Consider the following 25,100-nt stretch of genomic DNA (forward strand, 5'->3'; position numbering starts at 1 on the left):
CTTTGCACCTGGTAAAGACGGGACTTCAAATACTTGCAGAAAATAACTAAATGAAACAAATATTACTGCAACGTAACCGTGCCGGATTTGGCTATTCCGTACATTGGATGTGGCGGGATCAAATTTAAAATAAATACATTATAATTTAAAATTACATTTAAATACTCTATTTACATATATATTGCTTTGTTATAATTAATAAATATACGCAATTTTATATTCTTATTTAAATCGTAATTTTGCAGTTTACTTGACCACTGTTAGTGGCAAAACGTTATGTTAACGCTATCATCAAATTATTCTTCATATTTGCAGAACTTGTAGGCCATGACGCGCTATTTCATTCTATTCGAATCAAATAGACAAATATTTTGCTTTTTGTTTTATTCAAATCGGTTAAGCCGTTTTCGGGAAAATTCAATTTTTGTGATTATTGCCAAACTAATATTACCATGGTGGCAACACACCCTTTATGAACTTGGTGGCAACTCTGGAACATAACGGAATAGTGCTGTATGTTCTACTAAACAACAAGTTCTGCACAAGTGATTTATAAAGTTAAAAGTTTATAAAGTGAGAGTAAACAAAATATTAAAAATGCCACCTAAATTGATGTCCACCAAATCGTAAGTACATACAGTACATATGTATAATATGTACATCCGGTGCGCACTTTAAGTGCAGTAGCATACATACATATATGTATATATGTATATGCATGTATATATATGCATGTATATATATGAATATGCAGTGGCGATTTTGTGACAATGCAGCGGCCATTCCGGGAAAATATAAATTGATTGGAAAAGTGTGTGTTCAAAGTGAATAATATTGTTTTACATTTTCAATGTCATAAATATATATTCGAAGTGTTAAAGTATTGTAAATATATATACACATATATGTCGGAGCAAGTTCAGTAATTTGAATTGCGCGCCTAAGTCTAGAATTGCACACCTGAGTCCTGAGGCGAATTGTGTAGTGTTGCAAAAGGCGAGAGCCTTTGTATACTGTACAACACTAGAAAAAGTGAGACGACAGCATATGCGGTTGTCAGTGTGTCTCAGTGTAAGGTTGATAGAATGAGACCACAATAGAACCCGTATGGGTGTGAGTGTGGTAGTACAGAGAACTGAAATCGTTCAGTTGGATTGTGAAATAGTAAGAGATCAACACACGCTGAGCCTCGCTTCACTATTTTTAGCGATAATAATAAAAAGATGGCTGAAATAAACCCACAGACGCAACCAACAAACGATGAAGCAATTGATGCTTCTACAAGACGCAACCAACAAACGATGAAGCAATTGATGCTTCTACATCAGAAGTGGGATGTAACTCCGGATCTACAGTATTTGCGGATCAGTTTCGTGCCTTGATGGAACAGCAAAATCGAAGTTTTATGCTACTAGCAAACACGTTACGGCGTTTCGAGAGCCTCTTCAAAGTAACGGCATCGTTTTGCTGAAATTTAATTCGGACGTCTCTGGAGCAGATGCAATTCAGTGGTGCGCGACTGTGGACATCATTTTGAGCGAAAAACCGTTGGAAGGCAGTGCATTAATAATGGCATTAACGCAGTCTCTTGAAGGAAGCGCTTCACAGTGGCTATCGCAGATCTGCTACCCTGGAATCACATGGCAGCAGTTTATGCAGTTGTTCGAGCAGCGGTATGAAAATACTGAGACACCGGCGGCCGCAATTCTCAACCTGTTGGGTAGCCAACCAAATGCTGGCGAGAGTCTTGCCGTTTATGCGAGCCGAAAAATGACGTCACTTGTCACAAAATGGCGTGATATGGAAAAAGAAGAAATTGCCGCATCTGTGGTACTGGGGCATCTAGCACATCATGACCATAGATTGCAGCGCGTAGCATACACAGCAAGTATTCACACCAAACGCGAGCTGCAGTCTGAGCTGCAAGTGTTTTCATTAGACAAAAAGCGATCCAACTTCTCGCACGAGGAGCCGAGTGCTAAGCGTTTTAAATCATCTGCAGTTAATTGCCACTCCTGTGGTCAGTTTGGTCACAAAAAAGGCAGAATGCAGAGTGAGGAAGCAGTCATCTACTGGGGAGAATTATGGAGATAATCGAGGGATGTCACATCGTGCCAAGACCACCATAATATGCTACCGTTGCAACGAAGCGGGACATATTTCTACTCAATGTCCAAAGAGAACTGTTGGAAAAGAATCTGGATCGCGCACACATAAGCGAGTTGAGATGTGTGTGGTGGAAGAACCAAAAGCATTCATGATGCAACGAGGTGAGAAGTTTCCGATTACTTTTGATTCCGGAGCAGAATGCTCTTTGGCTAAAGAGAGCACATCGCATAAGTTGACCGGAAAAAGAAGAATTAATAATGTCGTATCGTTAAGTGGTATAGGTAATGCTAATTTAGTGAGTACTATACAAATTTTAAGTAATGTAATGATTAATGGAAATTGTATTGAAGTAATGTTTCATGTAGTTAACGACGATTGTATGAAAAACGATATTGTAATCGGGCGTGAAACCTTAGCCCAGGGATATTCAGCAGTAGTATCAAGTCAAGGAGTAGAGTTTGTTAAAGACAAAACAATTAACGTTTGTGCAGTAACTGACAAAGAATTTGACTTTGATAAAGTAGAAACCGATTTGTATGATGCAAAGAAAGACCAATTAATACAGTTATTGAAAAAGTACTCAAAGTCGTTTATTCGGGGAACCCCTCTTACTCGAATAAGTACTGGAGAAATGACTATTCGTCTTAGTGACCCGACCAAGACGGTCCAAAGACGCCCGTACCGATTCAGCCCCAATGAAAGAGAATTATTAAGAGCAAAAGTTCAAGAGTTGATTGAGAATAATGTAATTAGAGTTAGTTGTTCACCTTATGCCAGTCCCGCATTGTTAGTCAAAAAGAAGAATGGATCTGTTAGGCTCTGTGTATATTATCGTGAATTAAATAGAAACACAATCGCTGATAAGTTTCCATTACCTCTAATATCTGATCAGATAAGTAGATTGAAAGGAGCAAAGTATTTCACTTGTTTGGACATGGCGTGCGGATATTATCAGGTTCCATTACACACTGACTCCATCGAATACACGGCTTTTGTGACTCCAGACGGCCAGTTTGAGTTTCTGTCAATGCCGGTAGGTTTAAAAAATGCGCCTTCGGTTTTTCAAAGAGCCATAATGAAAGCTTTAGGTGAGTTAGCGTATTCTTACGTTGTCGTTTATATGGACGATATAATGATTATGGCATCCACTAAAGAAGAGGCACTGGAGAGATTAGAAACTGTTTTAAAGGTTTTGACAGAATCAGGTTTTTCATTTAATGGGGAAAAATGTTCATTTATGAGGAAAACCGTACAGTATTTAGGATACGAAGTACAGGCTGGGGAAATCCGCCCCAATTTACGTAAGATTGAGGCCCTAAGTGCATTGCCACCACCCAAGTCCATTACTACGTTAAGGCAATTTATAGGATTGGCCTCGTATTTTCGCCAGTTCGTATCAGGATTTTCTCAGTTAATGAAACCTCTGTATTCTCTCACTTCTGAGAAAAATAAATTTGTCTGGAAAAATGAACATGAGGTAATACGTAAACAAATTATAAGCATTCTCACAAGTAAGCCAGTTTTATCGATATTCGATCCACAATACCATATAGAACTCCATACGGATGCAAGTGCCATCGGTTATGGAGCCATACTCTTGCATCGAATAGAAAACAAACCATATGTTGTAGAATACTTCAGTAAGACTACTAGTCTTTGTGAGTCAAAGTACACATCGTATGAGTTAGAAACTCTCGCGGTTATCAATGCCGTTAAACACTTTAAACATTATCCGCATGGAAGAAGGTTTGTTCTTTTTACAGACTGTAATTCGTTGAAGGCGTCCAGAACACAAATTGAATTATCTGCTAGAGTATACCGTTGGTGGGCATTTCTTCAAGCTTTTGACTTTGACATACTGTATCGAGAAGGGAAGCGCATGGCTCATGTAGATTTTCTGTCAAGAAATCCTTTGCCTAACATGAATAAACAACGACAAAACAAGGTTGTTGAAAAGCGTGTAGAACTGGTGACCATTACAGAAAGCTGGATTCAAGCAGAACAGCAGCGTGATCAGGAAACTTTGTCTATAGTAAAAAAATTGAAGGAAGGTGGACTAACCGACGATTTAGCTGCAACCTACGAGATGAGGGCAAACGTGTTATACAGAAAAATTCAAAGACATTCTAGAACTCGTTGCCTGCCAGTTGTTCCTCGAGCGTTTAGGTGGTCAATTATCAATCAGGTTCATGAGTCTATTTTGCACTTAGGCTGGGAAACCCTTGGAACCCTTGATAAGGTTTATGAGCATTATTGGTTTGTTGGAATGTCAAAGTACGTAAGAAAATTTGTTGATAATTGTATAACCTGTAGGGTGACAAAATCAGCGTCAGGAAAAATTCAAGCTGAATTACATTCAATACCAAAAGTCAGTATACCGTGGCACACGTTGCATATGGATGTAACCGGAAAACTAAGCGGCAAAAATGACCGTAAAGAATACATCATAGTTCAGATTGATGGCTTTACAAAATATGTTCATTTGTATCACACATTCAAACTAGATGTAAACAATTGTATAGACGCGTTGAAATCATCAATTGCTTTGTTTGGTGTGCCTACTCGTGTAGTGGCTGACCAAGGCAGAAGCTTTACCGAAGTGAAGTTTGTAGAGTTCTGTAGCTCTCAAAAAATACAGCTTCATTTAATAGCAACTGGTGCTAGTCGCGCCAATGGTCAGGTGGAAAGGGTGATGAGTACTTTGAAAGATTTGTTGACAGTTGTGGAATCTAGTGAACGGTCATGGCAGGACTCTTTGGGAGAAGTGCAATTATCATTGAATTGTACAGTAAATCGAGTTACGAAATCAAGTCCTTTAGAACTATTAATTGGCAAGTGCTCACGACCACTGGGTCTGGTTCCTATTTGTGACGAGGAGAGCGAGGTAGATTTAGACAAACAAAGAACAGAAGCTGTAAAGAATATGCAAAGTGCAGCACAATATGACAAAATAAGATTCGATAAGGGCAAAGCAAAAGTAGTCAAGTTTAGTGAAGGGGATTATGTCTTACTCAAAAATAATGAGCGACAACAAACGAAGTTAGATCCAAAGTTTCGTGGACCCTTTATTGTGACAGAAGTTTTAGACGGCGATCGGTACAACTTACGGTCTATTACAAGTAAGAGACAGTACAAGTATCCCCACGAGAGTTTACGCAAAATGGCGGAAGGGCAGGTACCAAGCGAGCTAGATATAGATGGGGATGAAGTGAGTTCATCTGATGAAGCGGTTGAAGACCAATGTGGCATTGGTGAGAGTGCAACGGGCGAAACAGACCGTAGAAACTAGTGTGGCACTAGTGAAATGTAAGACCAGTGTGGCACTGGTAAGAAAATCAGTTGAAACAGACTGTATTGGCTAGTGTGGCACTAGTGGAATGGAAGACCAGTGTGGCACTGGTGTATTATAATGTGTTGTCAATGCTACGTGGTGGTACCTGGCCCGGAGGTTAAGAAATGAAAAAGGAGAAAATGTTACGTAAAGAAAAAGTTGAAGGAAAAGAGAGAAAGAATTTCAAGTTAAGAACGAAGATGTGTAAGATTTTGCCTTAAGAGAAATGAAAATTTATAATTGATAAAGAATTTAAGTTTGTTAAATAAAGTTTGAATCGAATGATGGCTTGCTTCTCTTTGATATTACACGAGGACGTGTAAGTTGTCAGGATGGCCGTGTCGGAGCAAGTTCAGTAATTTGAATTGCGCGCCTAAGTCTAGAATTGCACGCCTGAGTCCTGAGGCGAATTGTGTAGTGTTGCAAAAGACGAGAGCCTTTGTATACTGTACAACACTAGAAAAAGTGAGACGACAGCATATGCGGTTGTCAGTGTGTCTCAGTGTAAGGTTGATAGAATGAGACCACAATAGAACCCGTATGGGTGTGAGTGTGGTAGTGCAGAGAACTGAAATCGTTCAGTTGGATTGTGAAATAGTAAGAGATCAACACACGCTGAGCCTCGCTTCACTATTTTTAGCGATAATAATAAAAAGATGGCGGAAATAAACCCACAGACGCAACCAACAAACGATGAAGCAATTGATGCTTCTACATATACATATGTATATATAGATATAAAATTATTATTATTCACTTTGCAACACATTTTTTCTTAATATCTGAAAAGTCCCTGTACTTAAAGCATCCCTGTATTTAATACAAGTAATAATTTCAGAGTCGATGGCCTTAGTAGCTAGCATTTCCTTCTTTTATTATTTTGTATAATAAGTAACATGTAAATAAATAAATAATTTCAATGTTTCCTTTGCATTTATAGCAACTATGGATATAAGGATGCTGTACAGGAGGCACTTTCCGAGGGACTTTCGACGTTGGATTACCAAATATTGTTGGACAAACTGAATGCCAATCAGAAGCGAGTGGTTCCATTTGGCAACACTAGCAAAACTCGTTATACCTTGCTAAAGTGCTTCCAACGTGTAAGTATTAAAAATTTGAATTTAATATACTATATGTAAATATTTGCAGATTATTTCAATTCTAATTTGAATTTTTATATAGTTCCAGGCAAAATCCAATGATGTCACTGATGGAGTCTATGAGTCTACTGACATTTCCATTGAGCCGGCAGACGAAACATTGATAGAAGCCAATTTGAAATGTTTTCGAAAAGAGTGCCACAGTGGAAATGAAAGTTTGAATCGATCGGTCCTCCTAGTTGACAATTTGAATAGCCCACGTGCAATGTTTTCAAAATGCAATTATGAGGACTGTAAATTTAAGGTGATCGATTTTAAAAATATATATTCATTATTAACTAACCATTTCTCTGCTTCAAAAAGTATAGAGCACATGAATAGAGAAGTTTACAGCTCTCATAATAATGCGTGTGTTTTATACTTTAAGAAGCTTATAATTAATAAGTTAAATTTTGTAGCGTATGGTTATTGTAAGGATCCATCTTGCAATAGCTTTATATTTAAAGGGTCTTTTGATGGGGTGGTTAAAGTTTTAACAAGTAGTCTTAAAATAACACATAATAAGTATTTAAAAAAACAAACGCAGTGCAGGGCTGTGAACAGATTTATGGAAAGAGCCTCCATAAAAAACTGTACTGCGTTTGAATATAGAGTTAAAAAAAATAAACAAGTTAAATATAAAAATATATTTTTACATATGGATGCCACAGGAAATGTAGTGCAGCCTTTGCACTTTGTAAAGAAGAGAATATTTTTGTATTCATTAGTAGCCCATATCCCTCCATATTGTATTCCCAGTAGCTCATGCAATACTTTCGAATCATACATCGTACGACATTGGAAGATTTTTGTGCGAGTTACGGGAGTCTTGTTTAAAAAATCGATTCAAATGGCCTATTTGCAGTAGAATAATAACTGATGTTAGTTTTGCTATTATTGGGGCCATTTTAAAAGAGTTTAATAATCTTGAGATTGTAAATTATAATGCAATTTGTTTTAATTATGTATATAATAATAGTTCAACTTTTCCTAATGTTTGTGTTCCGTTTTGTACAAGTTACTTTTGCAAAATTATGTGCCGTAATATTGATGAAATAGTTGGTTTGCACAACATTGAATTAAGAACATTTTTAAGAAATTGCTTAGGTTACGCCTATTCGATTGACAACGTGCTAGAATTAGAAAAATGGTTCAAGAATCTTGCAAACATTCTTCTTTCTCCATGTATTAATAAGATAGTTGATAACGCCAAAGCTTATTTTATAAATTACCGTAACGATACATTTTTTTTTAAATTTTAATGAACAATTTTTTGCCCAAACACCATTAAATGATAAAGTAACTGATATAACACTAAATTCAATAACTTTGGCAAGTCCGTTTCGTAAAAAATTTGAAACCATTTACATTGAAGTCATTAATAATTTAAATAAATTTAATACATCTTAAGCGAACAATATTTTTTACTGTCCGAAAATGTTAGAGTTCATTTTAAAAGAGTATATTGTATATGTTCCCTTCTGGACTAATATTATTGGAATATTTATTGATTCATCTGGCAAAAGACCAAGCAATGGGCAAATTGAATAGTTTTTTAAAGTAGTTTAGCATAGTATTATTAAACCGAATAATAAGAAGTGGATAAAATTGGGCCGCTTTATTCGGAAAATGGAGGAATGCTCTGTTTCCGTCATGAAGCAGCTTCAACTTTCTCTCTCTTCCCACGACCAACTAACTAACGTAACTATCATTAGACCAAAAAATAATAAACTTAGAATTAACGAAAGTAAATATTAAAATGAAATGGCTGATAAGCGAAAGCTCTCTCGACATATTGAAAGATGGCAAAAGCCAGCTTTGAAGAAGCTTAAAGTGGGAATGTTTAAAAATGATTTTTCCACTTTGGAAAAATTCCATGACTCTAAAGGCAAAGATTGGATGGCAAAAATCCTCTGCTGAACCCTCCCCGAGGTTGCTGGCTGGGTATGATCTGTATTACCTCATTGTCAACAGGTAGCAGATCTCTACTATACGTCGATATTTCAGGAACTGCAGATCCTAGCTGAGGACTCTGTTCCTTATCTTTCGGGCATCTGTCTGAAGATAAGTAGCAGAATCCATGGTACGAGGTGTCTGGCGGTCAGACTGAAAACGCTATGGGGGCTCCCAAGAACAAAATTAGCCAAAAATGGCACAATTCAACCCGGGCTGGGATGTCAGCCCAAACGTCGGTGGAACGCGTGACTGCTACCACCGGCGGGCACGGGGGGGAGAGATCCTCTCTGCGTGTCGCCAGCGGTCACACCTCTGAGGCGGCGGGAGCAGGCCGTATCAGTTGTAACAACACTGCCACCAAAAATTCGAGGTTGGTGCGCGCGGGTGCTGTTGTCTTAACCGACACAGACCAAAAGAGCGCTGCGCCAACTTCTACGGTAGAGGGGGAACGTCTTCCTCTTCAGTCACCCCTGCCTATCGCCAGCACCTCCAAGGTTGCGCAGCGGGGCACGGGGGGCTGAAGGAGAAGGCCAAAAATAAGGCGGCGACCCGCATTCACGCAAGACTTAGTGGCGTAGCAAACCTATCCGTCAAGGACCAGGAGAGGCTTGCCTGGGCCAACACGTGGATGCGGGAAAAGCAACTTAGCCCCTTTCCAAAAGACACTAAAGTGCAGACCGGTTCTACCGGCCCTGCCAACAAGAAGGTGGAGTCCATGGCAAACAAGCGCCAACGGTCCGCTGAGAGTCCCAAGCAAGGGGCCCCAGTGAGCAAGAGGCTGCGAGCACCTGGCTCCACCAACACGGACTCGAACAAGACGAGACAGAGAGCAACGGTTGCTGAAACTGCCTGGCGGCATCTCGCCGTTGCTCTCATAGACAGAGGGGACCCTAACCGGAAAATGTCTGCAGAGCGGTGGCGGTTGACCCATAGTAAGCTGGTCGACGCACTGTTTGTCAGGATGGAGAATGTCCCAGACAGTCCAATGCCTACATTCGAAGGCACTGGCTGGATGAATGGTGTCAAGATCCTGACATGCAAGGACGACCCAACATTGCAGTGGCTGCAAGCGACCGTACCCAAGCTGGACGGACTGTGGGAGGGGGCCAAGCTGGACGTGGTGGACAGGAATAATATTCCGTCCATGCCGAAGGCGAAAGTCCTTTTCCCAATAGTTGTTCAGGGCGAGCGGGCGCTTCAGCTGCTTAAAAAGCAGAACCCGGCCATACCGACGAGTGATTGGTCCGTGCTGAAGGTTGATGAACCTTTACCCAGTGGTGGGCAGCACGTGATCATTCAGATCAACAAGGAGGCCGAGGATCTGCTATACAAGCGCAATGGGAAGATGGCGTGGGGCTTAGGGAGCGTGTAGCTTCGCCTCAAAAAACGTCATCCCAACGACAATGACACACACACGCTGAGATCAGGGGAGGTTGAAGCAGATCTCGGTCTTGAGAGCGTGACCGACGCCACCCAGCACCTCAGCTTAACTGACAAGACGGAGGAGGTGGGGAAGGAACTGTCCATGCAGACGGGCCTCCCCGCGAGTTTGCTAACCTCTAATGAATGTGCTGCAACTCAACCTCCATAAATCCAAAACGGCTTCGGTGGAGCTACTCCTTGCCCTGGAGGAAGTGTCCGCCTACGCGGCTTTGGTCCAAGAACCGTGGATAGCGTCGGGCAACACGGTGGCTGGGCTGAAGTCGCCTAAGTATGATTTGTACGTCACGACATTGGTAAGTAGATCGAGAACCATCCTTGTAAAGAAGGGGCTAAAAGCTCATCTACTACCTAATTACAGCAATGACGATCTAACCGTGGTGGTGCTGGAGAGCCGTGAAGGATGTTTGCTGCTGGCATCCTGCTATACGGCCCACGACAAGCCGGCTCCACCTGACGAGCTGCGGAGGCTGGTGGACATGGTCTGCTCCTCCAATAAGCATATTATAATCGGAACGGACGCCAACGCCACCATAGCGTCTGGGGAAGTTCCGACATTAACGACAGGGGTGAGTCAGTTCTTGATTTTATCCTTAACCATAAGCTTAGACTAGCCAACAGAGGTGAGGTATCTACCTATGTAGGTCCCACCTCTAGTAATGTGCTGGACTTAACGATTGCGACTGAGTGTACCAATGTAGAAGAGTGGAGGGTCCTGGATAGACCCTCCTTCTCGGATCACAAGTACATTCAATTCACCATTCCTTTTAACAGGGTACCTGCGGCTGAGCCGTTCAGAAATCCCCGTAACACGAACTGGGCGAAATTCTCTAGCCTTGTTTCAAAGTCTCTTGGTCCACCAGGTAGCATCAACTCGGTACAGGACCTAGAAACTACTGTCAATGTCCTCTCAGCAGGACTACTTTCAGCGTTTCGCCAATCTTGTAGGCTCTCAAGACCGACGAGAAGATCGAAGCCACCCTGGTGGAACCCAGATCTCTCATCGCTACGTGGGGAGCTTACTAGCATGTTTCAACTTGCTAAGAAGGCGGACAACGAATACGTCTGGGACGAGTACAGGTCTCTCCTGAAGTCGTACGAGAAGATGATCCGATCATCCAAAAGGTCTTCATGGAGAACCTTTTGCTCGGACCTGGATAATATCAAAGACACCTCCAGCTGCTGTCCAAGCAGGCTTCCAGTCCTAGTCAGCTCAAGTCGGGCGATGGAGCGTGGACGGAGAGTAGTGCTGAAACTCTTGAAGCACTGCTCTCAACTCATTTCCCGGGATGTATTGGAATAGAGACAGTGACTGGCAGCTCTTTCCTAGTCTCCCAGTTATGAGACCCCCTGCCGGTCTAATTACAGATAACAAAATAATTTGGGCTATCGACTCCTTTGCGAAGGTCAGGTCGCCCGGTCTCGATGGACTTTCGCCAGCAATGCTGCAAGCCAGCAAGCCCACGATTGTTCCGTGGCTATCGGGTATCTATTCGGCGTGCCTCGCATGGGGTCATATCCCTACTCTTTGGAGGACCTCGAAAGTCATTTTTCTGCCCAAGGCGGGCAAATGCAGTCATGTGGTTCCTAATGACTTCCGGCCTATCAGCCTAACCTCTTTCGTGCTAAAAACATTGGAAAAGCTACTTGATTTGCACATCAGAAGCAACTCAATGCATCTGTTGTCCCCAAATCAGCATAAGTACACAAAGGGCAAGTCCATTGAGACTGCTCTCCATGCTCTAGTAGCCTCCATCGAAAAAGCAGACCACTATAAAGAATATGCCTTGGGTGCATTTCTTGACATTTCAGGCGCCTTCAATAACGTCACCACTGACGCTATTATGAAGGGCCTTACCTCAGTTAACACGGCACCAGCGATCCACAGGTGGGTCAACCGCCTTCTTTGTGACAGGCTGGTGGTGGCTACGTGGGGCGATGCGGCCATTACAAAGGTAGTGCGAGGTGGCACTCCCCAAGGTGGGGTTCTCTCGCCTCTCCTTTGGAATTTGGTCGTAAGTAGCCTACTTCTAAAATTTACTAGACGGGCCTCCAAGTTAATTGCCTATGCTGACGACATAAGCATTTTGATAACTGGGAAATGCCCAACCACCCTTAGTTCCGTAATGGAACTTACTTTGCGGGAAGATAAAGCATGGGCCGAATCAGCCGGGCTTAGCATTAACGCGGACAAAACGGACCTTATCCTCTTCACGAAGAGGTATAAGGTACCTGCGTGGTCCCCTCCCAAATAGGCCGCACTATGCTAATGCCTATTTGGCATGTAATTGTAATTTGTGCTATTCTACTAAAATTCGATTTTCTCGAAAACGCATAGCACGATTTGAATAAAACAAATTGCAAAGCATTCGAATTTTTATGTTTATATTATAGCAATGCGCGCCTTCTCAGACAAAGTCTAGGAGGGCGTATAATCGAAAAATGTAAATGTTATTTTGAATTTTCTCGGAAACTTTGATAATTTGCTATGTAGTATATATTGGGGAATGATACATATGTTAATTATCTATTTTTTAAAGTATTGAGCAATTATGTACATAGTCAAAATAAATCTGCAAAACAAAAATTCGACGCTAACTTTGTACTAGCTTCGCAGATGTTAAGCGTTTCCATGCCAAATTGAAATTTATTTGTAATTTTCGCAATAATCACAAAAATTGAATTTTCCCGAAAACGGCTTTACGAATTTGAATAAAAACAAAAAGCAAAATATTCGTCTATTTGATTCGAATAGAATGAAATAGCGCGACATGGACTACAAGTTCTGCAAATATGAAGAAAAATTTGATGATAGCGTTAACATAACGTTTTGCCGCTAACAGTGGTCAAGTAAACTGCAAAATTACGATTTAAATAAGAATATAAAATTGCGTATATTTATTAATTATAACAAAGCAATATATATGTAAATAGAGTATTTAAATGTAATTTTAAATTATATTAATATTTGTTTCATTTAGTTATTTTCTGCAAGTATTTGAAGTCCCGCCAAAGTCCAAATGGTGTTATTTAACACTGACTGGTTCCACGCTGGTTCCAGTGATTTGATGCACCTGCGAAATGACCTTTTTTTTGCGGGTTAGGAAAAGGTCAATTTTCTCAAAAACAGCTAGTAGGATTTCAACCAAAATTGCTATATATCTTCCTTATAGTTGTATCTACGAAAGTATAATGTGCGCTATGGTCCACAAGAAGGTCGAAAAAAAGTTACGGTCATTTATCGGCAACATTGATTTTTTGTGCTCATTTTGTATGGGGCTGGAGCTGAGGTTATCGTACTTTTCCTGAAATATCTCATAAACGAATAAGGATAAATTTATGCATTTTTGAGGGTATATTTATGAAACAATACTCTATAACTTGTCATAAGCCGATTTGGCCGAGAACTCGTCAAAGCCGAGATTGCTACCCCAATTTTTCATTTACGATTTTAGTGCATAAATACTGCATGAAATTTGACAAACATGGATTTAATAGAAAGATAATTTAATTTTCTATTGTTTTGTATTTTAACTTTTTTAATTTAAGTTTAAATATCAAGTAAAAAGACGAAAATATAAAGTTTTTTTAGCCGATATTTTTTTTATCGATATGTGACGCTAAAGTTGCGGAGCTATCTTGACGCACATACAAGGAGACTATGTAGAAAAAAAAAAATTTCAAAAAGTCGCGTGCATTATGGTTAGGACGGTTATTTATCAGACAGCCCTCGTACAATATTACCTAGCCGAAACATATTGTATTACTATAAGAGGAAGAAACAATAAAAATTTCCACCAGCCCTCTGCCGGCTGACGGATGAGTCCTTGTCAACACCATACTAGAACCACTTGAGAATTGCAACAGACGAATAAGTAAAATTTACTATTTACGTTTTTAATTTATATAAAGAAACCTGGAATTATGCAATACAAATTTGTAGTTGGGGAACGAAATATTGCATTCTTTTAAGATGATCATGCCAATCAGAGAACTGCAACGAGTATGATTAAGTATGAGCGAAAACTCATACCCAAATTGCAATCAAATCAAATCAAACCATTAGTCGCAACGAGTTCGATTCAACTCAAGTACTTCCAGCGTCAGCTGATTTGATTTTACTCGAACCGATTTTCGCTCGGCAATCACAATCAAGTACAAGTATTGGCTGCTTCGGCTTGCATCAAACCCTTTGATGCGATTGTTGCTAACGATTCATTGGGTTGGACTGTTGCTAAGTCAGAATCCAAGGCATTTTTACTCGAGTATAATTGTGTTGATTTTATTCATCTGTCGTTTACTCGAGTGATTAGGTTATGATGCGTGTGATAGAAATGTTTGAAATGCACATCAAAAGTATGTGCTTTGTCTGCCTTTCTACACATGTGTGTTAAAAATTATTTTTGAATAAAACAAAGGAAAAGTAGTAATTATTATAATAATAATTGTCATTTTATATTATATTTAATACATTATACATTAATACATTCATCTAATTTATTTTCATTTTTAAAAATTGAATTTAAAAATATAATGCTGTCAACAGAGCCAGGTGCAAGTCTATTACGTTTTTCTGTTATAACATTACCAGCTAATGAAAAAGATCTCTCTGCTGCTGCACTACTAGCTGGTATGGAGTGTAAATTCATAGCAACCTTATATAATTTAGGAAATTTGCTTTTATTCATTTTCCACCAATCAATTAAATTGAAATTGTTATTCATTTCGACAATTTCTGTAGCATATCTATCAACTTCTTCGGTGGGTGTTTCTTCTGCCTTAAATGCTGATGTATTAATTAATTGTAAAAAGAAATAGGCATCGCTTGAGGTATCTATTGAGGGATCTAAAGATTCATTATTGTAATTGGAGGTTAGGCTGTCAAATGAAAATATGGAAGTTTCTGATGGGGTTGAGGGTGTGGAAGTACTATATTTTATTTGTTTATCAGAAATTAAGGATATGCAAAACTCTTTTACTACGTCCAAATCAGCTGTTTGCATTGCAATAGCAGGAGGGTACAAAAAAAATGCTACTTTATGCCACAAACAAAGGTTTTCCACCCATACCTTATCAATATTTTCTAAAATATTTTTTTTGAATTTAATGATTGCAGTTAAATCATTTGGTTTTGGACACAAATTTTGCTTGATTTTCAAAATTGACGGAATGACAAAGCATAATGATGGTGAGTTTGTCGTCTGAAGTTTCTTAAAAATGATTTCAATGTGTTCGCAAACGTCTACTAATGACTTTACTACGCCTATGTTGATGTTAAATAAGCGTAGACTTTCGTCATGAAATGCCAAAACTCCATTTATATCTGCCCAATTGTCATTAATAGATTTCAGCATCCTATAATGCGATTTCCATCGCGTTGGGCATTGGTTTTTTAATGACGTTGGCAGATAGTGCTGCAAATTTGCCTTTTAAAGTATTTTGTTAATTTCTTGCAAGCCTCTATGGTCTCCGATAATTCGTTCGTAAGTGATAAAGATTTTTCCAAAACATTTGACAGCAAATGGCTGCTGCAGTTGCTGCGAATATTATTTTCCAAAGCTTTAATTATATTTGCACCCCTATCAGTGAAAAACTTAATTGGCTCTATATTCTCCACTCCAAACTCCAAAAAAATGCTGTTTAGCTTTTTTATAATATTGTCACTAGTTGACCTTTCGAAATTCATAGACTTCATGCCTATGACAATATTATTTATTGTGTGGTCCACCGTGTAGTGCAATGTAACACCTAAGAAATTGCGGTGGACATAATTGTCAGTCCACATGTCAATTGTGGCTGATGCTCCACCACTGCGTACAATTTCCGATATTTCTCCTCGCAGCTCTTTTTTCTTCTCCTCTGCTATTCCCTATAGTTGTGCAGGGCGAGCGGGCGCTCGGGCAACACGGTTGCCTGGCTAAAGTCGCCTAACTACAATTTATACGTCCCGACATTGGTAAGTAGATCGAGAACTGCCATCATTGTGAAAAAGGGTCATCTACTACCTAATTACAGCAATAATTACCGTACCTGAATTTTGTACTGCAGTTGAGAACAAATAATGCCAAAATCAAAAAAAGCCAAACAGCAGCGGCGTAATCAGCCGCAGATCCGGCTAGATGCGGGTTCTCCTGAAGACAACAGGAACGGGGATAGAACAGTGGAGACCAACAACAATGGAGGCAATGGGATGTTGTTGACTCAGGTAAATACATCGGTATCCTTATATAAGGGGTGCTCATTGAGCACTGTTCAACGCCTATACACTGAGTGCACTCTGTGCTTATGGGTAGTGCGCCGCTACATACATGTGTATGTGCACGTTTTCTGGTGTCTGTCATAAGATGAATTTGAGCACCCTGCCTTATATAGTATTTATATGTTTGTAAATATCTTATCTTTTGATTTTAATAAAGCTAGTATTTTGTATACATTTAATACTCACTTATATATATTTTTTGTTGTTTCCTCTAATTACTTAGCTGGAGCAGAACGAAATTGACAAAATGACGGCTACATGGACAGAAATAATGAACCGGAAGAATGGTGAATTAAATGAAAGTAAAATGAAAGTGACCCAGCTTGAGCTGGAAAACATGCAGCTGAAAACAAATAATTAGGCCAAAGAAGTCAAGCTGGTACGAATAAAGCTTAATACATTCCGATGTTAATAAATTCATTCAATATTAATTTTAATCATGTCTTGAAGGTTGAGCTGAAGAACAACTATTATGCAAAAGTCAAGGAATGTATCATGATGGAACAAAAACTTGCCCAGACTGAGGCAATAGTGCAACATTATGAGGGATTATAAAGGCATCGATAGAAAATCATAGACATGTACATATTATTAACAAAATTGTCAATAGTATCTATAATAATTAATTTTAGTCACAAATATCGATGGAGTGTGCCATTCAAAAAACCCCCCGACGACTTTAATCGCGAAGCTGCTAATAAGGTGTTAAGAGTAGGGTTGTTGATAATATATCAAAATATCAATATATCGATATTTTTTTTATAAAAATAAATATTTTGATCGTGATATTTTTTCCCCTGATATATCGAATATCCCGATTTTTTTTTTATATATTTTTGATATTTCCTAATTGGTCACTTTGATTTGACTTAACTTCCGGTAAGTATGAGCGCGGCAAAAAGTTATTTTTCTGAAATTATAAATCATTCTGCAACCTGCAACATTTGCAGTAGAATTGTGAAAACGAGCGGCAACTCGTCGAACTTGCTGTCTCACCTTAAAAACAGACATCGGGACGCATATCTAAAGTGTACAAAGGTAATTAAATCATAAAAAGTGTCATGTATGTATTTCGTCGATTCCCGTATTTCACAATTTCAGGGAAATACACACATGCGTGTGTCTGATGTTTTTCCGGGGAATTTGTGTATTCCGTGTAAGAGATTTAATAGGCGAAATAAAATCAGGATTTTATATGTTTTTTATGCAGATGCATATGTTGATATACACAAAAAAATATAATTATATATTTATTATACATATATATAATTCTACTTTTATTACATTTTCAGAAATCGACAAAAGTTGACCAGCTCAACAAAAGCATTGAGAAAATGTCGTTAGAGAACGCGTTTAAGTTTTCGTCCACTGTTAACAGTAAGTATTGTTGTATCTTATACTTTTATTATTAATTGATTAAAAACAATTTTTTAACGTTTAAGGAAAACATGATGATATCACGGAGGCGATTGTGTTTATGATCTGCAAATACAATTTGCCTGTCCAGAGCGTGGAAAAAGAAGGATTTACCAATTTGATGAAAAAATGTGTTCCGACTTACAAGATTCCAAGCCGGTTCAAGGTAAATGTTTTCGAATTGCATATAATTTGTATTTGATATTTATTTTACCGTTAACATCATTTTTTACAGGTAACAAATCTGATCGAAGCAAAATACGACAGCTGTGTAGCTATGATGAAGACCATTCTTCAAGATGTTAAAGACTTTGCGTTCACCTGTGACGGAGTAACAATCACAAATTCAACTCGATCGTACCTAACAGTAGCTGCTCACTTCATCAAAGATAATTGCCTACAATCGGTTTGCTTGCAAGCAGTTAGAATGACACAGGTAAGCGTTTTTAAAAATATCTTAAGGGTTTGTACTTATGTTGTGGTTCGTCAAGTGTCTATGTGTTTGTGTTTTCTATATACAAAAAAATGTAAGGAAAGAAAAATTAATTTAAATATTACTTTTCATTTAATGCAGTCACATACTAGCGAGTGTCTTACTGAAGAAGGTGTGTAACGAATTTGATATCGAGTGCTCGAAGTGGCGTAGTTTAACTACAGATAACGCAAACAACATGAAGGCGGCCTCAAATTTATTTTTGGGAAGTGGCAAACACATTTCATGTTTCGCACATACCATTCATTTGGTAGTCGACGACGTAGTAAAGGGCATATCATCTTTTCACACGTTTTGGATATAGTGAAGAAAATTGTTACTCATTTCAAGCACAGTCCAGCTGCGATGGACATGTTGCGGAAACTACAGGCCGACGAAGGAACAGCTGAAGGTCACATTAAAACTCTCGTACAAAGTGTGGACACAAGGTGGAACTCCTGCCTGGACATGTTTATTTCGTTCTTAAGTATTTCGAATAAAGTAGCGATAGTCCTAATTAATAGATCAACAACTGTAAAAGGATTGCCCGAGATGCTAACGGCTTCAGAATTGCGAATTTGTCAAGATTTCTGTGATCTACTTAAGCCTTTTAAAGATGCGACAGAAAAAATAAGTGGCGAAAGTTACCGTGAGCATGGTAATCCCACTTATGTATATCACTGTTGATGGACAAAATTCGCAAAATACAACTAGAGTCGGCCGAAGGAATTTTAACTGAGGAAGCTTTATTGAAGGAAGCAGATAAACGTTTTAAGTTTTTGCAGAACAACAAAATTCTTGTCAAATCGACTTTGTTGGATCCGAGATTTAAGAAAGTTTATCTTTCTCCTCTCACAGCCCTTGAAGCTCTCAAGGACATTGCTTACGAAATGTCTGAGAACAAAAATATTGAAGAAGTACGTAAAATTAAGTTTTAACACACATTAACACTGTTATGAAATACTTCTTAGTAACTCTTTAATGTTTTATAAAATAATACGAAACCTAAAATAGTTTACTTTAACAATATATTTTTATTTTTATTAAAAACTTTTGAAACTAAATTAGAATACCATTTATTTACAGGACTTAGTGCGCCCTGCAAATGATAACGTACCAGAAGAAGCCTGTTCTAAAATGAAGGATTTCTGGAGGCGTCATATGCGTCTAGGTGTTCATACGGACGGACGGACAGACAACCAAACGGACAGACGGACATGGCTAGATCGCCTCGGCTGTTGACGCTGATCAAAAATATATATGCTTCATAGGGTCGGAGATGCCTCCCTCTACCTGTTACATACATTTCCTGTCGGCACAAAATTATAATACCCTTCTATTCTATGGGTAGCGGGTATAAAAACAAATACGAAAAAAATTTGGCATCGCCAATGCTGCGCACAACTATCCGAGTACTCGGTCGCGAAACTCATTCTTGCATTGCTTCGCCGTTCGGATACGGTCAGAGCTTGCAAATTACTGTCGACCGTTTCTCGTTGTTCGCAAATATGTGTCTCTCTCTGTCTCTTTACGAAAAGACTCAGAGAGCAACCGTTTCGTGGGTTCTCGAATGGGCTCGCTCGCGCTCAGAGCGAAACCGTTTTTTTCTATTCCGTTTTGTTTCGGTTGTTCCAAGACCGTTTTGTCGTATTCAGTGAAAATAAAAGTCTTTTGCGAATGTATTGGTATACATTCACACGCATAGAGCAAGCAAATCGTTAAACGTTTAATTGCGATCGTGAATTGAGTGTGTGAAGTTGCGAAATAATTGTTATTGTAAAATGGGAAGAGATATGAATAAAAATGTGCACCAATTCTTTAAATTAAATTTGGACGAGAACAAATCAATTTGTAATGTTTGCGGTATTAAATTGTCCGGTAATCATTCCACAAATTTAAGACGGCACTTAACAAATAAGCATATGGACATTTTCAATGAGTGGAATTATTCTGGATATACAAAGTTAACACAATGCGAAGAAAAACGAAGAATATCATATCAAACGAGTGAAAAATCAATTGTTTCTTCTTTGATCATAATTGTAACCACAGACGGAAAACCATTCAAATTTCTAGACAGTGAAGGGTTCAACGAAATAATGGATCCAATATATAATGCACTTGGCATGAACTCTGTAACGTCGAGAAATATAATGAATTTTGTGTCAGTCAAAGAGCAGTTTGTCAAGAAAAATATAAGGGCACTTGCAAAGGGAAAGCTGGTGTCGCTGATCGATGTTGCCACCAGAATGGATAAAGCTATACTGGGAATCAATTTGCAAATGATCCACGCAAGCCTGGCTAAAACCGAGATTGTTGTGAAGACCTTGGGCATGACTGAGCTCGGGGAATCTCATACTGGAATATATATAAAGAATAAAATTCTAGAAGTCTTAGATGATTATGGCATAACACTTGATCAGATCTACAGGTAAAGATTGAATTACATACAATTTTGAAAATATGTGATTTTTTTTTTAAATTTCATATTCATGTACACAGCATTACGTCTGATAATGGGCGAAACATGATAAAAGCCGTCCAGGTATTAAATGATGCGACAGAGGAATCCCTTTATGAAGAAGACATAGAAAGTGAGAATCTTCTGAATGAACTGGATTCTATTGAACTGGCTAATATACACCTAGTGAGATGTGCAGCACACACTCTGCAACTGTGCGTATTTGATGTAAATAGAACAAAGGAGATCGCCGATAAAATAAGTGCCTGTCGCACATTATGCAAATCGCTGCGCACAGAAACATATAGGTAATATATAAGTTATACATATATAAAAATTTCTTTTTATATATATAGTAATATATCCACCACCAGAATAATTTCTCGTACATGACAAACACTCATAATTATTCCCCTATCTTCCAAATTCTTTCCCACAAATCATATCATAAACATAAACATTTGTCGCGACGGCACCAACTGTCACAAACAAAAAGATCCTATTACATTGGCGATCGTGCCACTTCCAAAAAATCCAAAGTCCATTAAAATTTTCCATTTGAAACTTGAGGACTCAGCATTACTGCACTAACACAAACACAAAACATCACACGTATGTTAGCCCTAAGTCGTAATAATAACTTTCATGTTAGAGCTCAGCATATTGTGAGTTCAGTTTTTAAAGACACTTTCCTCACTTAAGACGCGTAGCCTGCGAGCTTATAAATAAAAATAAAGTGGTCTATTAAGTAAACAAAAATAAATCCTTGTGTTTTATTTTTTTTACTGTTCGTGCACCGCGAACATCTAATTATATATATATATTTATATATATATATATATATATATATATATATATATATATATATATATAATATTTATAAAATCTATGCAGACGTGTCTTAATTGAAAATGAAAAAAACATACCATCGCTCGACGTTGCTACAAGGTGGAATTCTACGTATTTAATGCTAAAGAAATTATTGGACTTAAAGGATTTCCTGGCAACGCAGTCTAATATTTGTGTAGAGGCCGATTGGGATTGGATCGAGACGTACATTGACGCTTTCAGTGACACATACCAGGCAACTTTAAAGCTACAAGACAAAGATTTAGTTTATAGTGAGTTCTTCGTAGTATGGATGGAACTTAAATTGAAATGCGAGAATAGCTACAATTTAATTAAAAAAAACTATCGGCACAGATAAAAATAAGAGAGACAAAATTGTTAGAAAATGATGCATTGTTGGCAGCGATTTACATGGATCCTCGGGTAAATTGTATGTTGTCGAACTATCAGAAATCGTTAGCAAAGGCAAATTTGAAAAAACAGCGTTTCGTCTATATGAGTTGAAAGAAGTAAGCTGTATGTCGTAGAATGTTTGAAATTTGGGTCCTGTTTTGTTTATGTTGTAGTTTTGAGAAACTAATAAAAATTTTCTTCGTCAAAACTAATACTTGTACTAAACTAAAATTCAAAAAACATTTTATACTTATTATCGCTTTATTATTTAAGGCACAAACACGAAATGTTCCAGCGCTCGAGACTCCTGTGCATGAAGAGATGTTTGCTTCCCCTGTCTCGTCAGTGCTTTCAACCGCATCCTCATCTGAAGAGAAGTCGCTGTTCTCGCATTTTTGGACGATTTGCAGACAGTTTCAGAAAGCAAAAAAGATCCTGTTTCTACAAAACTTGCCAAAATTTATGCTGACATCGAAAACTTCGACGTAACATTTGGTCGCTTGCCATTAAATTCAAATATATTGGATTTTTTTTATTGATTTGCAACTTAAGATTCCGCATATAAGTGCACTGTCCGTCGAACGGGCATTCTCAGCCCTACACTTTATATTAAGTGAACGAAGAAGTTCGATTAGTGCAGAAAATCTAAACTCCTTACTAGTTGTAAAGCTTAATACATAATATGTTACAAAAAATATATATATAATAATACAAAAAAATTTAAAAACAACATTGTCTGAAATTTTTTGTTCTTTTTAAAAGCATTTTGTTATATGGAATATGGAATCTAAATGAAACTTGTTAACAAAAATATTTGAAAATAAAATTAAATTGTTCTATTAATCAAATTGTATTATTTCTTTGCATATGTATTGGTATACATTCACAAGCGTTCGTTTTGCATACGAAATATATTAATTGCAACAACAACGTAAGTAAATGTGAAGACCGTTTGCGTTGAGTTTTTCGGTCAATCGGTCTTTTACTGACTCTCTTTGTGCGAGCGTTTCTCGTTCCGCTCTTTACGCACTGCTCATTGAACGACCGAAATAAAAGTGCTCAACGAAAAGCGCTCAACAGAAAACAGAAATGAAGACAGCAAAACTCTCTTGCTCAGAGCGAGAGAGTATGAACTTTTTCGGTTGTGCTCGCAACGAGAGCACAAGAAAAATAACGGTCGACAGTTATTTGCAAGCTATGGATACGGTAAATTTTCTACTCATGCCTTCACCACATTTGCCAAATTCGTTTTATACAATGTCTCACTCAGTCAGAACTTTGAGTGAGAGTACCAAATGCTGTTTTGACTGTATGTCTGTCATGACTGTCATGCAGACCTCTAGTGCATACATACGATCATAAGACGCAATATAATTATATATTCCCGCCGCTGCCGCTGCGATTTATTCGCTATGGTGTGAGAGATGATTAAATCTCTTAAGCTACAACGCCGCTACGATTAATTCACGCTGTTCCCTTTGCGATTTATTCGCGCCTCTGCCGCTATGTCTTTTGCCATTCACACGTTTACTAATGTAAGCAAGGGCAAAAGTGGAGCTGCATATTGAATACGTAAAAAAACAATTTTCGGACAAAACAGCAACAATGTCGTAAGTGGAGCGACTCATCGAATTAGTCGAAAAAATATAATTTTATATGATTCTGCGGACGCGGACTATAAAAACGTAACAAAAAGGAACAAGATATGGGACGAAATTGGATTGGAGCTGGAAGAAAGTTGTAATTATATTGGTTTATCAAATCAAGTTCAGTTTTTGTACAATGAAACAGTTGTGTAGTGTTCATACATATATTTTATGGCTGTGTCCAATTGTACTAAAACTGTCTCCAGTTGCAAGGAATCTGCGCGCTGTGTTAGAACTTCGAATTTTCGAATGAGCCGAAGAGGCTCGGTGTTCGAATCGCAGCGCACAGCCCGACTGGGGCTGCAATAATACTGTTTTTTGGATGTATGACTTGACGCAGCTATGTATTGTATGGTTAGTGGTATTTATTTATGTTAACAAACCTGCAATTATGCCATACAAATTTGCAATTTGAGAACGAATTATTGCATACTTTTATGCTGATCATTCAAGAACATAAAAAATCAAGAAAGTTACAGTCAAGTGTGCTCGACTCTTAGACCCATTTTGAATAAAGGCAAAATATAGTGCTAATATTTTTTATACCAGCTACCCATTGGGTAGAAATTATGAATATATTTATATGAATATTTATGAAAATTAAACAAATATGCAAATACCCTATTGTACTTGTTAAACCTTTTGGAATTTTTTGAATTTCTTTACTTAAAAAACAATAAAATCATAAAAAATATATGCACTTGTCACCAAACAGAGGTATTGTTTTATCTCGATTTCAATCCTTTCGTTCCAAAATTTTGAAAAAATGCACCAATTTTAGCAAAAATGTACCACAATTTTTTTTTATTTTTTATTTTTATTTTCGGTATTTTTTAATCATCATCCTCCATAGGCAGGTCGAGGGGGTGTTTTCTTCTAAGTCTCCTGACAGTTTGGCTGTTGTCCAGGATGTTGATGGCCAGTACGTTTGGGTGGTTATGGAGCCTAATTCGTGCTCACTTTTCGGATTTCATTTATCACCCAGGGAACCCGGAGTACCTCGTATATGGTGCTGTTGTCGTGATAGGGATGAGCGTTCGAGACCATTCTCAGAGCCTTATTTTGCAGCCTTTGTATATTTCTGCAACACTGGCAGTGCCCCCAAACTGAATGTCGTAGGTCCAGATTGGCTAAATATTTGTTTTATAAACGAGCAGTTTACGTTTGCTTCTAGGTTTGGAGCGTCTTCCGATGAGCCATTGGAATTGCTTCAGCCTGCTTTCTCTTCCGTAGGATAGGTGTGCGCCATATTAACCGCCTGTCGAGCGTCATGCCCAGGTATTTTGACATGGAATTTTCGGGAATGTTATCCGCATTGAGGCTGACAGTTACCGTTGCGGACTGCGAATGTAGTTTGCGTGGATTTCTCGGGGTTTACCGAGACGTTCCACCTCCGTAGCCAGGGCTCGATGGTGTTTGAGAATTGTAGGCATATCCGCTGTGTACAACAGTAGTTGAAATATCAAGTTACTATACAAATCTAATTATTGTACAAAGAAGTTAATTAGGGTCACCTGTCATTAATGTCAATTTAGGGGTAATAAAAATGCAATTTAATTAGGGTCACCTATTGAAATGTCAAGTGTGAGGTAATAAAGATGCAATTTAATTAGGGTTACCTGTTGA

General features: G+C 38.2%; 3 protein-coding genes across 3 annotated transcripts; all 3 read left to right on the top strand.

Annotated features, from left to right (window-relative positions):
* Positions 1-501: 501 nt before the first annotated feature.
* Positions 502-8,609, top strand: LOC133849978 (uncharacterized). The gene is made up of 4 exons (XM_062285961.1): positions 502-626; positions 6,381-6,543; positions 6,626-6,905; positions 8,590-8,609. Exons 1-4 carry the CDS (start codon positions 598-600, stop codon positions 8,607-8,609), a joined length of 492 nt encoding a protein of 163 aa, XP_062141945.1. The 5' UTR covers positions 502-597.
* An 8,491-nt stretch (positions 8,610-17,100) lies between these two features.
* LOC133849977 (zinc finger BED domain-containing protein 4-like) lies at positions 17,101-19,872 on the top strand. The gene is made up of 6 exons (XM_062285960.1): positions 17,101-17,275; positions 17,530-17,614; positions 17,680-17,819; positions 17,889-18,089; positions 19,212-19,298; positions 19,831-19,872. Exons 1-6 carry the CDS (start codon positions 17,123-17,125, stop codon positions 19,870-19,872), a joined length of 708 nt encoding a protein of 235 aa, XP_062141944.1. The 5' UTR covers positions 17,101-17,122.
* On the top strand, positions 19,866-20,931 carry LOC133849979 (uncharacterized). Its single transcript, XM_062285962.1, has 2 exons — positions 19,866-20,556; positions 20,628-20,931. The coding sequence occupies exons 1-2, from the start codon at positions 19,907-19,909 to the stop codon at positions 20,896-20,898; spliced, it is 921 nt and encodes a 306-aa protein (XP_062141946.1). The 5' UTR covers positions 19,866-19,906; the 3' UTR covers positions 20,899-20,931.
* Positions 20,932-25,100: the final 4,169 nt, after the last annotated feature.

Source organism: Drosophila sulfurigaster, unplaced genomic scaffold (genome assembly GCF_023558435.1).
Source record: "Drosophila sulfurigaster albostrigata strain 15112-1811.04 unplaced genomic scaffold, ASM2355843v2 ctg57_pilon, whole genome shotgun sequence".
Classification (NCBI taxonomy): domain Eukaryota; kingdom Metazoa; phylum Arthropoda; class Insecta; order Diptera; family Drosophilidae; genus Drosophila; species Drosophila sulfurigaster.